The sequence below is a fragment of the Oncorhynchus nerka genome, unplaced genomic scaffold, assembly GCF_034236695.1.
Source record: "Oncorhynchus nerka isolate Pitt River unplaced genomic scaffold, Oner_Uvic_2.0 unplaced_scaffold_1359, whole genome shotgun sequence".
NCBI lineage: Eukaryota > Metazoa > Chordata > Actinopteri > Salmoniformes > Salmonidae > Oncorhynchus > Oncorhynchus nerka.
In genome coordinates, this window is record NW_027039990.1 from 76,688 (window position 1) to 90,682 (window position 13,995).

Below are 13,995 nucleotides of genomic sequence, written 5' to 3' on the forward strand. Positions count from 1 at the left end.
CCCCCCACTTGCAGGTAATACAGATTATTACCCCCTGCACTCCACCACTGGGAGGTAATACAGATTATTACCCCCCACTCCACCACTGGGAGGTAATACAGATTATTACCCCCACTGGGAGGTAATACAGATTATTACCCCCCACTTGCAGGTACTGCAGATTATTACCCCCACTTGCAGGTAATGCAGATTATTACCCCCCCACTGGGAGGTAATACAGATTATTACCCCCTGCACTCCACCGCTGGGAGGTAATACAGATTATTACCCCCCGCACTCCACCATTTGGAGGTAATACAGATTATTAACCCCCTGCACTCCACTACTGGGAGGTAATACAGATTATTATCCCCCGCACTCCACCACTTGGAGGTAATACAGATTATTACCCCCCCACTTGCAGGTAATTCAGATTATTACCCCCTGCACTCCACCACTGGGAGGTAATACAGATTATTAACCCCCCTGCACTCCACTACTGGGAGGTAATACAGATTATTACCCCCCACTCCACCACTGGGAGGTAATACAGATTATTACCCCCCTGCACTCCACCGCTGGGAGGTAATGCAGATTATTACCCCCCTGCACTCCACCACTGGGAGGTAATACAGATTATTAACCCCCCTGCACTCCACTACTGGGAGGTAATACAGATTATTATCCCCCCCGCACTCCACCACTTGGAGGTAATACAGATTATACCCCCCTGCACTCCACCGCTGGGAGGTAATACAGATTATTACCCCCTGCACCCCCCCACTCCACTACTGGGAGGTAATACAGATTATTACCCCCTACACTCCACCACTGGGAGGTAATACAGATTATTACCCCCTGCACTCCACCGCTGGGAGGTAATACAGATTATTACCCCCTGCACTCCACCACTGGGAGGTAATACAGATTATTACCCCCTACACTCCACCACTGGGAGGTAATACAGATTATTACCCCCCTCTCCACCACTGGGAGGTAATACAGATTATTAATGCAGGTAATTCAGATTATTACCCCCTGCACTCCACCACTGGGAGGTAATACAGATTATAACCCCCCACTCCACCACTGGGAGGTAATACAGATTATTACCCCCCACTTGCAGCTAATACAGATTAATACCCCCCTGCACTCCACCACTGGGAGGTAATACAGATTATTACCCCCTGCACTCCACCGCTGGGAGGTAATGCAGATTATTACCCCCTGCACTCCACCACTGGGAGGTAATACAGATTATTACCCCCTCACTCCACCACTGGGAGGTAATTCAGATTATTACCCCCCATTTGCAGGTAATACAGATTATGACCCCCTGCACTCCACCACTGGGAGGTAATACAGATTATTACCCCCCCCAATCCACCACTGGGAGGTAATACAGATTATTAACCCCCACTCCACCACTGGGAGGTAATTCAGATTATTACCCCCCACTTGCAGGTAATGCAGATTATTACCCCCTGCACTCCACCACTGGGAGGTAATACAGATTATTACCCCCCACTCCACCACTGGGAGGTAATACAGATTATTACCCCCCCTGCACTTCACTACTGGGAGGTAATGCAGATTATTACCCCCCCACTCCACCACTGGGAGGTAATACAGATTATTACCCCCCCTGCACTTCACTACTGGGAGGTAATGCAGATTATTACCCCCCCTGCACTCCACCACTGGGAGGTAATGCAGATTATTACCCCCCTGCACTCCACCACTGGGAGGTAATTCAGATTATTACCCCCCTGCACTCCACCATTGGGAGGTAATGCAGATTATTACCCCCCTGCACTCCACCACTGGGAGGTCATTCAGATTATTACCCCCTGCACTCCACCACTGGGAGGTAATTCAGATTATTACCCCCCTGCCCTCCACCACTGAGAGGTAATACAGATTATTACCCCCCTGAACTCCACCACTGGGAGGTAATACAGATGATTACCGCCCCCCACCACTGGGAGGTAATACAGATTATTACCCCCCCCACTTGCAGGTAATACAGATTATTAACCCCCCACCCCACCACTTGCAGGTAATACAGATTATTACCCCCCCCCACACACTTGCAGGTAATACAGATTATTACCCCCTGCACTCCACCACTGGGAGGTAATACAAATTATTACCCCCTGCACTCCACCACTGGGAGGTAATACAGATTATTACCCCCTGGGAGGCCCTCCACCACTGGGAGGTAATACAGATTATTACTCCACCTCCACCACTGGGAGGTAATACAGATTATTACCCCCCACCCTGCACTCCACCACTGGGAGGTAATACAGATTATTACCCCCCCCCCTGCACTCCACCACTGGGAGGTAATACAGATTATTTACCCCCTCCCCCTGCACTCCACCACTGGGAGGTAATACAGATTACCCCCCCCCCCCCTCCACCCTGCACTCCACCACTGGGAGGTAATACAGATTATTACCCCCCCCTGCAGGTAATACAGATTATTACCCCCCTGCACTCCACCGCTGGGAGGTAATACAGATTACCCCCTCCCCCGCTGCACTCCACCACTGGGAGGTAATACAGATTATTACCCCCTCCACCCTGCACTCCACCACTGGGAGGTAATACAGATTATTACGCCCCCTGCCCTGCACTCCACCACTGGGAGGTAATACAGATTATTACCCCCTGCCCTCCACCACTGGGAGGTAATACAGATTATTACCCCCCTCCCTGCACTCCACCACTGGGAGGTAATACAGATTATTACCCCCCTGCCCTGCACTCCACCACTGGGAGGTAATACAGATTATTACCCCCCTGCCCCCTCCACCACTGGGAGGTAATACAGATTATTACCCCCTGCCCTCCACCACTGGGAGGTAATACAGATTATTATCCCCCTGCACTCCACCACTGGGAGGTAATACAGATTATTACCCCCCCCGCACTCCACCACTGGGACGTAATACAGATTATTACCCCCCCTGCACTCCACCACTGGGAGGTAATACAGATTATTACCCCCACCTGCCCTCCACCACTGGGAGGTAATACAGATTATTACCCCCCCCTCCACCCTGCACTCCACCACTGGGAGGTAATACAGATTATTACCCCCCCCACCACTAGGAGGTAATACAGATTATTACCCCCCCCACTCCACCACTGGGAGGTAATACAGATTATTACCCCCCCACTCCACCACTGGGAGGTAATACAGATTATTACCCCCTCCACTCCACCACTGAGAGGTAATACAGATTATTACCCCCCTGAACTCCACCACTGGGAGGTAATTCAGATTATTACCCACCACCCCACCACTGGGAGGTAATAGATGATTACCGCCCCCCACCACTGGGAGGTAATACAGATTATTACCCCCCGCCCCCACACCACTGGGAGGTAATACAGATTATTACCCCCCCCTGATTATTACCCCCCCCCTCCACCACTGGGAGGTAATACAGATTATTACCCCCTCCCACCCTGCCCTCCACCACTGGGAGGTAATACAGATTATTACCCCCCTGCACTCCACCACTGGGAGGTAATACAGATTATTACCCCCCACACACTTGCAGGTAATACAGATTATTACCCCCTGCACTCCACCACTGGGAGGTAATACAGATTATTACCCCCCTGCACTCCACCACTGGGAGGTAATACAGATTATTACCCCCACCTGCCCTCCACCACTGGGAGGTAATACAGATTATTACCCCCTCCACCCTGCACTCCACCACTGGGAGGTAATACAGATTATTACCCCCTCCACCCTGCACTCCACCACTGGGAGGTAATACAGATTATTACCCCCCCCACCACTGGGAGGTAATACAGATTATTACCCCCCACTCCACCACTGGGAGGTAATACAGATTACCCCCCCCCCACTCCACCACTGAGAGGTAATACAGATTATTACCCCCCTGAACTCCACCACTGGGAGGTAATACAGATTATTACCCCCACTCCACCACTGAGAGGTAATACAGATTATTACCCCCTGAACTCCACCACTGAGAGGTAATACAGATTATTACCCCCACTCCACCACTGAGAGGTAATACAGATTATTACCCCCTGCACTCAACCACTGGGAGGTAATACAGATTATTACCCCCCACCCTGCACTCCACCACTGGGAGGTAATACAGATTATTAACCCCCCTGCACCCCACTACTGGGAGGTAATACAGATTATTACCCCCACTGAGAGGTAATACAGATTATTACCCCCCCCTGCACTCCACTACTGGGAGGTAATTCAGATTATTACCCCCCACTTGCAGGTAATACAGATTATTACCCCCCACACTTGCAGGTAATACAGATTATTACCCCCCTGCACTCCACCACTGGGAGGTAATACAGATTATTACCCCCCTGCACTCCACCACTGGGAGGTAATACAGATTATTACCCCCCCCCCACCCTGCACTCCACCACTGGGAGGTAATACAGATTATTACCCCCCTCTGCACTCCACTACTGGGAGGTAATACAGATTATTACCCCCCCCACTGAGAGGTAATACAGATTATTACCCCCTGCACTCCACCACTGGGAGGTAATACAGATTATTACCCCCCCTGCACTCCACCACTGGGAGGTAATACAGATTATTACCCCCCCCTGCACTCCACCACTGGGAGGTAATACAGATTATACTCTAGCCTCCACTGGCTATCTGGCTCCACTCTAGCCTCCACCGGCTATCTGGCCAACATGCTCCACTCTAGCCGCCACCGGCTTTCTGGCCAACAGGCCAGAACAGACAAACAGGAACTTGGTGTAACTCTGCAGTTTCACCCTCATCAGGTGACGGGAGAGACGGCCGTACCTACGCCAGAACTATAGGAGGAGGAGGAGGAGGGAGGGGATGAGGAGGAGGAGGAGGGAGGGGATGAGGATGGACAGAGTGAAGAGAAGGGGATAAAGAAGTTGGATGACGCATCACTATTCTTCACACACACTCTAGTCTCCACCGGCTATCTGGCCAACAGGCTCCACTCTAGCCTCCACCGGCTATCTGGCTCCACTCTAGCCTCCACCGGCTATCTGGCTCCACTCTAGCCTCCACCGGCTATCTGGCTCCACTCTAGCCTCCACCGGCTATCTGGCTCCACTCTAGCCTCCACCGGCTATCTGGCCAACAGGTTCCACTCTAGTCTCCACTGGCTACCTGGCCAACAGGCTCCACTCTATTCAGTATCTTCTGCTGATGTGTGCCTGGTAGCGCTAATCTACTCTTTTCCTTTCAGCAGGTTAATACCTGCCTGGAGCCCCAACAAAATATCTATCTTTAAACCCCTTTAATTACTAGGGCCCCACCTTTGGAACTGTGGTTTTCCTAGACATGGCTACTATCTTGTGATCATTTCATCTGATGGATCTGGATACTGCTTTAAACCCAATTTCTGCAGTATTAGTAAAGATATGATCAAACCATGTTGATGATTTCATTCCTCTACTGTTTGTCACTACCCTGGTAGGTTGATTGATAACCTGAACCAGGATGACGGCACTGGTTACAGTTTGAAGCTTTTGCTTGAGTGGGCAGCCTGATCACAGCTTAACTCCAGTATTAGTTAATGAATTAAAACAGGCCAAATTGAAGTTTCTGGAGTTTTGTTTTCCTGTTCTAGAGTCTTGTAAAGATAGCTTGACTGGTACAGGCAATGTAAAATCCATAATGTTTTTAGGAAAAGGTTTTTTAAAACAAGCACCTTACATCAGATCATCTTGAAACTTTCTCTCTAAAGCTAACTTTCATCAAGGTTTTATATGGTCTATTGGTTTCTCTCTAAAGCGAACTTTCATCAAGGTTTTATATGGTATTATACAGTGCATTCACCACTAATACTACGAATCCCATAATGCTCTGCTGTTTTCGCGCGCCAATCAGGACAGGACCCAGAAACGCTCTCTCCTCTGTGACAGTAGTCATAGCAACATAGACGCTACAACTGTCAGCGAGCTAACCCTTCCCAAAAATGGCGAAAAGAAAGGCAGAAAACAGGAGCTTTCTGGACAAGTGGGAGGCAGAATATCTGTTTACATATGTAAAAGACAAACCTGTTTGTCTTGTTTGTGGAGTCAACGTGGCTGTAAGTAAGGAGTACAACATTAGACGACACTAGGAAACGAAACACCATGACAAATACAAGGACCTGGACATGACTCAAAGGAGCCAGAAAGTAGAGGAGATGAAAAGAAGTTTGGTTTCACAACAGAATATGTTTAAAAAAGCCACATCACAAAGCGAGGCTGCTGTAAAGGCTAGTTATATAGTGGCAGCAGAGATCGCAAAATCAGCCCGGCCCTTTAATGAGGGAGAGTTCATGAAAAAGTGCATGATGAAGGTTTGTGACCTCGTATGCCCAGAGAAAAAACAAGCATTTTCAAACGTGAGCCTGAGCAGGAACACAGTAGCTGATCGCACATGTGATCTTGCCACCAATCTGTATGACCAGCTGATGGAAAAGGGAAAAGATTTTGTTGCGTTCTCCCTCGCTGTGGATGAGAGCTGTGACGCATCTGATACTGCTCAGCTGTCAGTCTTCATCCGTGGAGTGGACTCAAATCTGTGTGTTACGGAGGAGCTATTAGGATTCAAATCAATGCATGGCACAACCACAAGAAAGGAAATCTTTGAGGAGGTTTCCAAATGTGTAACTGAAATAAAGCTGCCGTGGGATAAACTCGTTGGATTAACGACAGATGGTGCGCCAGCGATGTGCGGTAAAAAGAGTGGACTGGTGGGCATGGTTCGGGAGAAGATGCGGGAAGAGAACTGTGCAGGTGAGCTAACTGTTTACCACTGCATCATACATCAGGAAGCACGGTGTGCCAAAGCCCTAAAGATGGAACATGTTATGACCACAGTAACACAGGTAGTTAACTTTATAAGAGCCAAAGGTCTAAATCACCGCCAGTTTAAATCTTTTCTGGAGGAGTGTGGTTCGGAATACGCAGACGTGCCGTATCACACAGAGGTGAGATGGCTAAGCAGAGGAAAAGTACTGAACAGATGTTTCGAAATATGTCAATTCCTGGAAACCAAAGGGAAGGATACAGCAGAGCTCCGGGAGCAAAAGTTCCTGTGTGAGCTGGCCTTTCTCTGTGACATCTCGAGCCATCTCGATGCGCTGAACCTGCAGCTTCAGGGGCGGGGGCGCATCATCACAGACATGTACGCTGCAGTGAGGGCCTTCAAAACTAAACTGTGCCTGTGGGAGAATCAGATGCTGCAAGGAAACCCTTGCCATTTTCCCTGCTGCCAATCCATAAAAGCGCAGATCTCTACCGCCGTGTTCCCATGCGCACAGTTTGCTGAAAAACTCAGTGTTCTCGCCGCTGAGTTTAGCCGGAGATTTTCCGACTTCGATGCCCAGAAATGCAAGTTTGAACTGCTTAGTAATCCCTTCGCAGTTGATGTGGAAAATGCACCAACCAACATCCAAATGGAGCTGATTGAACTCCAGTGCAACGACACGCTGAAGTCAAAGTATGATGCTGTGGGCGCCGCACAGTTTCCACGGTTCATCCCTGACACAATGCCTCAGCTCCGCACCCAAGCTGCTCAGATGCTCTCCATGTTCGGCAGCACTTATCTATGCGAGCAACTTTTCTCCTCGATGAAGATGACCAAAACAACTCACAGGAGACGTCTGACTGATGAACATCTTCGCTCGATACTGAGGATTTCTTCAGCTCAGAGCTTGAGCCCAGACATTGATGAACTAGCATCCAAGAAGAGATGCCAGGTATCTGGCTTGGGCACATCAGATTAGACCAGTGTGCAATAATTAACGTTTTCTTTATGCACTTTTTCTTGCTACAAGGCATGGGCTTGAATGGTTGATTGATTTATTATCATTTTATTTGTCAAATTATTAGCCAGTGGAAAAAGTTTATTTTGGTATTTAAATCAGAAGGCTGCAAATAGAAAAGAGGCATACAATTTTTATTTAAATTTTATTTATTTAATAAATGAATGCCATTGATGTGTTTTTTCATTTGAAATTCGATTTTGCATGTCTCCACTATTAAATTATATATTGTATGGTAATAAGCGATGCTTGTTCCATATTCAATGTTAAAGCAAAACTTGTTTGGGTCCATATTAAAAGGTTAATTTGTTCAATGTTGGCCCGTGACTTTGTTCAGGTTTTACATTTTGGCCCACTGGGTATTTGAGTTTGACACCCCTGGTCTATTGGTTTCTCTCTAAATCTAACTTTCATCAAGGTTTTATATGGTCTATTGGTTTCTCTCTTTTCACTGGCAGTATCATTTTTCAGTGTTATGATATTCATAACATCCATATACACCAGTCTTCTTGTCAACTAACAGAACTCGGCTGGTTGTCCTGGTAACAGATACCAGTGGACAGGTCTGTTGTATTTGTTCAAACTAAACTACAGCACTTACTTTGATGTGTCAAATTGGATCCTTTCATCTCTTCTCCTCCTCTCACAGTTCCACTCAGCCCTGTTGTTTTCCTGCAGTCCACCAGCAGCACAGACAACCTCTTCATACCCAGCAGTAAGGTGCTACCGGGAGAGGCACGACACGGGGACTCCGGGAGGGAGGAAGGGCTAGCGTTGTCCTGGTAACCATAAAGAGGGGACACAGACACATAGCATTATGGATGCTGATGTCACTGTTGACATAAAGTGCTTTACAGAAACCCAGCCCAGACCCTAAGAGCAAGCTGTATGCTAGACCAGACCAAGCTGTACCATCTGGTGTTCTGATCTGGAGAGACTCTTCTCTGCCTTGTCAGCATCAGGAGGTTGTTGAGGCTCCCCAGAGGATCCATGATAGTCATGTCTCTCTCCTGTGTGAACGAGAACATCAAACAGGTGGTAAACTTATGATCTACTATTACAATCACAAAGGGTCTTACAAGAGGCATTAATATCTCTAAACGGGGCCTAAAATGCAAATGTTAAAGGGTTGTTCCACGAAATGGGTGCCTGTTGCATCCCTTTGATATTTAAGTAGAAATGATGCACCAATATTGAATTTTAAAAGTATGTTATATTAGATGAGGTGCACTTTAATATAGACCATAAATCTAATTTAAAAGACCCCGAAATATCATATTCTATATCATATACTGAACATCATATTCAAGTGTAGAACTTCAGAACTTCAGTAGAATGCCCCTTAAAAAAACCACATTCAATAACTGCATAGTTTGTGCCCCTGTTTTTAAGACAGTACTCACTGGTGTTAATCTGATATTCTGTCTCCTCCTCTTTCACTCCCAAAACGTCTTCCTCCTTCACCTTCACCTCTTCCTCACTGAAAGGTTCTTTCTCTTCTTTCACTATAACAACCTCCTCTTCCTCCTTTTTCATTCTGAAAGATTCTTCCTCTCCTTTCACTGTAATATCCTGCTCTTCTTCTTCTTCTTTCACGACAATGTTCATCGCCAGAGCTTCTTTCTCCATAGAGCAGACCTCTTCTTTAGCAGGGGATGAGTAGTTTAGTGAGCTCATGGTCAGTGATATTAGCTAGCTAGCTAGCTAGCTAGCATTAGCGACTAGCCTAGTGCTAGGCTCAGCAACAATCTTTAACAAGTTTGCAAATTGAACATGCAAATTAGGTTAAAGTTAACCAGTTAATACGTCAACTGAACTGCGTTTACAACACTGAGATTACATAATGTACATTAACATGGTCTAAAGCGTCAATCTTCCAGTTTTATGTTGGCTAGCAGGCTACCGAGGTGGTTGAAAGAGAAGCCGTGTTGTTCCTGAAGAAGCGTCCGTCCAGTCCATTATACGTCACGCTAGAAGCATCACCTGAAAAACGCCATCTGCTGGCTGGAGTGGGTAACGCAGCTTGGAAACAATAGTTACTACACCTTTTTGTATTGGAAAGAACGTCATAATAATTTAACAATAAGCTGATATATCTTCTCTTACGTCTTACAAATAATAAGTTCCTGTTCACAGACGTAGAAGCTTAATATGAATATGTAAATAATGAATAAATACTTCTGTGCCGCCATCCTGTCAGAAGGTAACAGACTGTTTTATTACCGTGGGAACGATGGATTATCATTGTGTTCCATGGTGTTTATCGCCCCCTAGTGGAGCTTTCTGGTACTTAGAAAGACTGTACGAAAACAGTAAGTGGAGAATTCGTTCTGCGCGCATAGAAGCAGCGCTACGGTTCAGGTCTTTCAGTGCAGTTATTTCTTGTCACGCTTTCTTGTCACGCTTCAGCCTCGGAAAATATTTATTTGTAAGTTCGATTCAAGCATGTTGCTAGTGATGATAATCTTGTTATTGATAGAATTGCTTACTAATCAATGTTAGTTGGTTGCATTTACTCACACAAATTACCTTGCCAATCATGTATGCCGTCCGCTGTATTCCTTTGCTCGGGCGTCATGTAAACCAATTGTAAAACATACAATATTGAAGTTTTGTTACTGTTTCTAGTGTAATATGCATTGTTATTTTACAGAGGTGGTTGTACATTAGAGTAATTAAATGAGTTAGCCAATTACCATATGAGTAACAATTAGCTATATGGTTTGGCATCATGCCAGATACATGGTACATTGGTACATTGGCACGTGCTTTGGATTTATGCAACTTCAAATGTATAATGTACAGCTACAGTATCTCAATGTGAATTGAATACTAAAGTATATTATTTTCTGTATTTTGTAGTTTCACAACCTAAACATTTTTAATATTAATTCAATATTAATTCAAGAAAAGTCTTGGAAGTTTTATTGAAGACTTAGTTGTTAGCTATCTGTCTAGTTTTGCATGGGAACGCACTTCAAGGGCAGAATAACTTAGATGAATAGGTAGCGTGTTAATACACATTTTCTCTGCTCATTTTTCACATTAGTTTTAATCTAGATGTGACGGTACTATTTCCTTAAAGCCACGCTCTATAAAATACGAATAAACCTGTAAACAACAGAGCAAATGCATCACATGCAAATAGCACTTGATTATCAGAGGGGTGTATTATGATGTCAGAACTACTTGCCCTGCTGGACACAATAGAGCAAATGAATCACATGCAAATAGCACTTGATTATCTGTAGTGCTTTACACTGAGTCTACAAAACATTAAGAACACCTGCTCCTTCCATGACTTAGAAAGACTAGGTGAATCCAGGTGAAAGCTATGATCCCTTACTGATGTCACTAGTTAAATCCACTTCAATCCGTGTAGATGAAGGGGGCAGGTTAAATAAGGATTTTTAAGCCTTGAGACAATTGAGGCATAGATTGTGTGTGTGCCATTCAGAGGGTGAATTGGGAAGACAAAATATTGAAGTGTCTTTGAACGGGGTATGGCATTCGGTGCCAGGCACACCGGTTTGTGTTAAGAACTGCAACTCTACAGTTTCCCATGTGTACCAAGACTGGTCCACCACCCAAACAGTAGCAGTCAATGCAGTTTAAGATTTGAGAGAGTGTGCAAAGCTGTATTTGTATTAGTCAGCCCTACTGGGAACAGCTACCAGTGGGCAGATCTATTGTATTTGTTCAAACTAAACTACAGCACTTACTTTGATGTGTCAAATCTGATCCTTTCTTCTCTTCTCCTCCTCTCACAGTTCCTCTCAGCCCCGTTGTTTTCCTGAAGTCCACCAGCAGCACAGAGAACCTCTTCATACCCAGCAGTAAGGTGCTACCGGGAGAGGCACGACACGGGGACTCCGGGAGGGAGGAAGGGCTAGCGTTGTCCTGGTAACCATAAAGAGGAGACACAGACACATACCATTATGGATGCTGATGTCACTGTTGTCATAAAGTGCTTTACAGAAACCCAGCCCAGACTCCGATAGAGCAAGCTGCATGCTAGTCCAGACCAAGCTGTACCATCTGGTGTTCTGATCTGGAGAGACTCTTCTCTTCCTCGTCAGCATCAGGATGTTGTTGAGGCTTCCCAGAGGATCCACGATAGTCATGTCTCTCTCCTATGTGAATGAGAACATCAAACAAACTTGATCTTCTATTACAATCCCAGGGTCTTACAAGAGGCATTAATATGTCTAAAAAGGGCCTAAAATGGCCACTTTAATCATGATTTCCTAAAACATTGTTTGTGATTCAAATGTAAAAGGGTCGTTCCATAAAATGGGTGCCTTTTGCATCCCTTTGTTATAAGTATAAGAATTCAACACATCGAATTTAAAAGTCCCCAAAACATATGTACCAATGGCAGATTGACCCTTTAACAATTCCTACAGTACTGAACAACATATTCAAGTGTAGAACTTCAGTAGAATCCCCCATTTAAAACCACACATTAGTTCAACAACTGCATAGTTTGTGCCCGTTTTTAAGATAGTACTCACTGGTGTTAATCGGTACTTCAGTCTCCTCCTCCTCCTTTTTCACTCCCAAAACGTCTTCCTCCTCCTCTTTAATTGAGACAGCCTCCTCTTCCTCTTTCACTCCAACATGTTCTTCCTCTTCTTTCACTACATTCTCTTCTTCTTTCAATGTTATGGCATCTTCCTCCTTTTTGATTCTGAAAGCTTCTACCTCCTCTTTCACTCTGACAACCTCTTTCCCATCTTCCTCTTTCACTGTGATATCATCCACTTCTTCTTTCAAAGCAATAGCCTCCTCTTCCTCCTTTATCATCCTGAAAACTTCTTCGTCTCCTTTCACCAGAGCTTCTTTCTCCGTTGAGTTTAGTGACCTCATGCTCCGGGAGATTAGCCTAGTTCCGTATCCTGTTAATTAACACATTTGCTAATTTAAGCAAATTGCGTTTAAATGAACTAGTAGATACGTAAACAGAATTATGTTGAAAACACTAAGAGTAATATACACAAGATTGGTCGAAAGCGCTTCAATGTTTCGGTTTTATGTTGGCTAGCAAACCACCGCTTTGGTTGATTCAGAAGCCTTTTCTCGCTGTTGAAGAAGCCTCTTGTTACCGTCCACCAGATTATACGTCACGCAAGAAATATCACCTGAAAGACTCATATCGCCATCTGCTAACATTTAATTGACAACGCCATCTGCTAACATTTAATTGACAACGTTTTTGGGAAAGCTTTTCCATCAACCAGGAGATGGTTGTCATTAGCGTCATTGTTAACAGCTATACATCGCGGTAGACAAATGCGGTAGACTTATCCTCTTCTATTTATAACATTTTTGACATGCGTTTTTCTGGATTTTTGTTGTTGTTATTCTGTCTCTCTGTTCAAATAAACCATTAAAAGTATAGATGGATCATTTCTTTGTCAGTGGGCAAATGTACAAAATCAGCAGGGGATCAAATACTTTTTTCCCTCACTGTATATTATATTATAAAATAAGGATCTGCTGGAGTCTAAGTCAAACCAAGATTCTTTATTTCTGAGCTCAGAGAGAATAACAGAGTTACACAGCGCAGTGTAGACAGTCTGAATTCCTGAAGCATTGAGTGATGAGCACATATCTTTATAGTTTCCTGTTCCTGGGCGGGACTTTATTCAGACAAGGACACAGGTGTAAATTGGTTTGCAACACAGAATGATAGTCCCAAGGAGAGGAGATTATAATAGGACAGTTTCACAAGGTTAGTCACATACTCAGTTATGTGGACACACAAACAATTAACATTTTCCATTACAGAGTCTGAACATTTTCATTTCATTAAATCATCAGTGGGCTACAATGCAAATGTCAAACAATTACATTCAGATAAACACACAGTCAGAGTTTAAAAAATGACCATTTAAAACAAGGAACCTGATCTTCTTTACATTCAATTTGCTACAATGCAAATGTAAACAATGGAGCAAATACATCACATCCAAATATCCCTGTATTATCCCTGTATTATTAGGATTCTTTGTATAAGTACATTTTACATACATTTTCATCTGGTATAAACAAGTAAACACATTGTCAGTCAACAATATAAGACAACGGGAGCACTGTGTATGTTCTCTGATGAATTTTAAGTCAATGTGATGTGAAATATCAATTTACACACTAGGAGAAGTAATTAGGTCAATGGGAAGTG

General features: G+C 44.7%; 1 protein-coding gene across 1 annotated transcript in view; it reads right to left on the reverse strand.

Moving 5' to 3' along the window:
- The window catches only part of LOC115117365 (zinc finger protein ZFP2-like), a 30,637-nt gene extending 17,957 nt beyond the window's left edge, over positions 1 to 12,680 (reverse strand). Inside the window, exons 1-6 of the mRNA XM_065015659.1 lie at positions 12,326 to 12,680; positions 11,847 to 11,944; positions 11,534 to 11,711; positions 9,215 to 9,454; positions 8,724 to 8,821; positions 8,413 to 8,590 (exon numbers count right to left, since the gene is read on the reverse strand). Of these exons, the coding sequence (XP_064871731.1) occupies positions 8,413 to 8,590; positions 8,724 to 8,821; positions 9,215 to 9,454; positions 11,534 to 11,711; positions 11,847 to 11,944; positions 12,326 to 12,680 (1,147 nt within the window). The remainder of the gene's footprint in view (positions 1 to 8,412; positions 8,591 to 8,723; positions 8,822 to 9,214; positions 9,455 to 11,533; positions 11,712 to 11,846; positions 11,945 to 12,325) is intronic.
- Between the last annotated feature and the right edge of the window lie 1,315 nt (positions 12,681 to 13,995).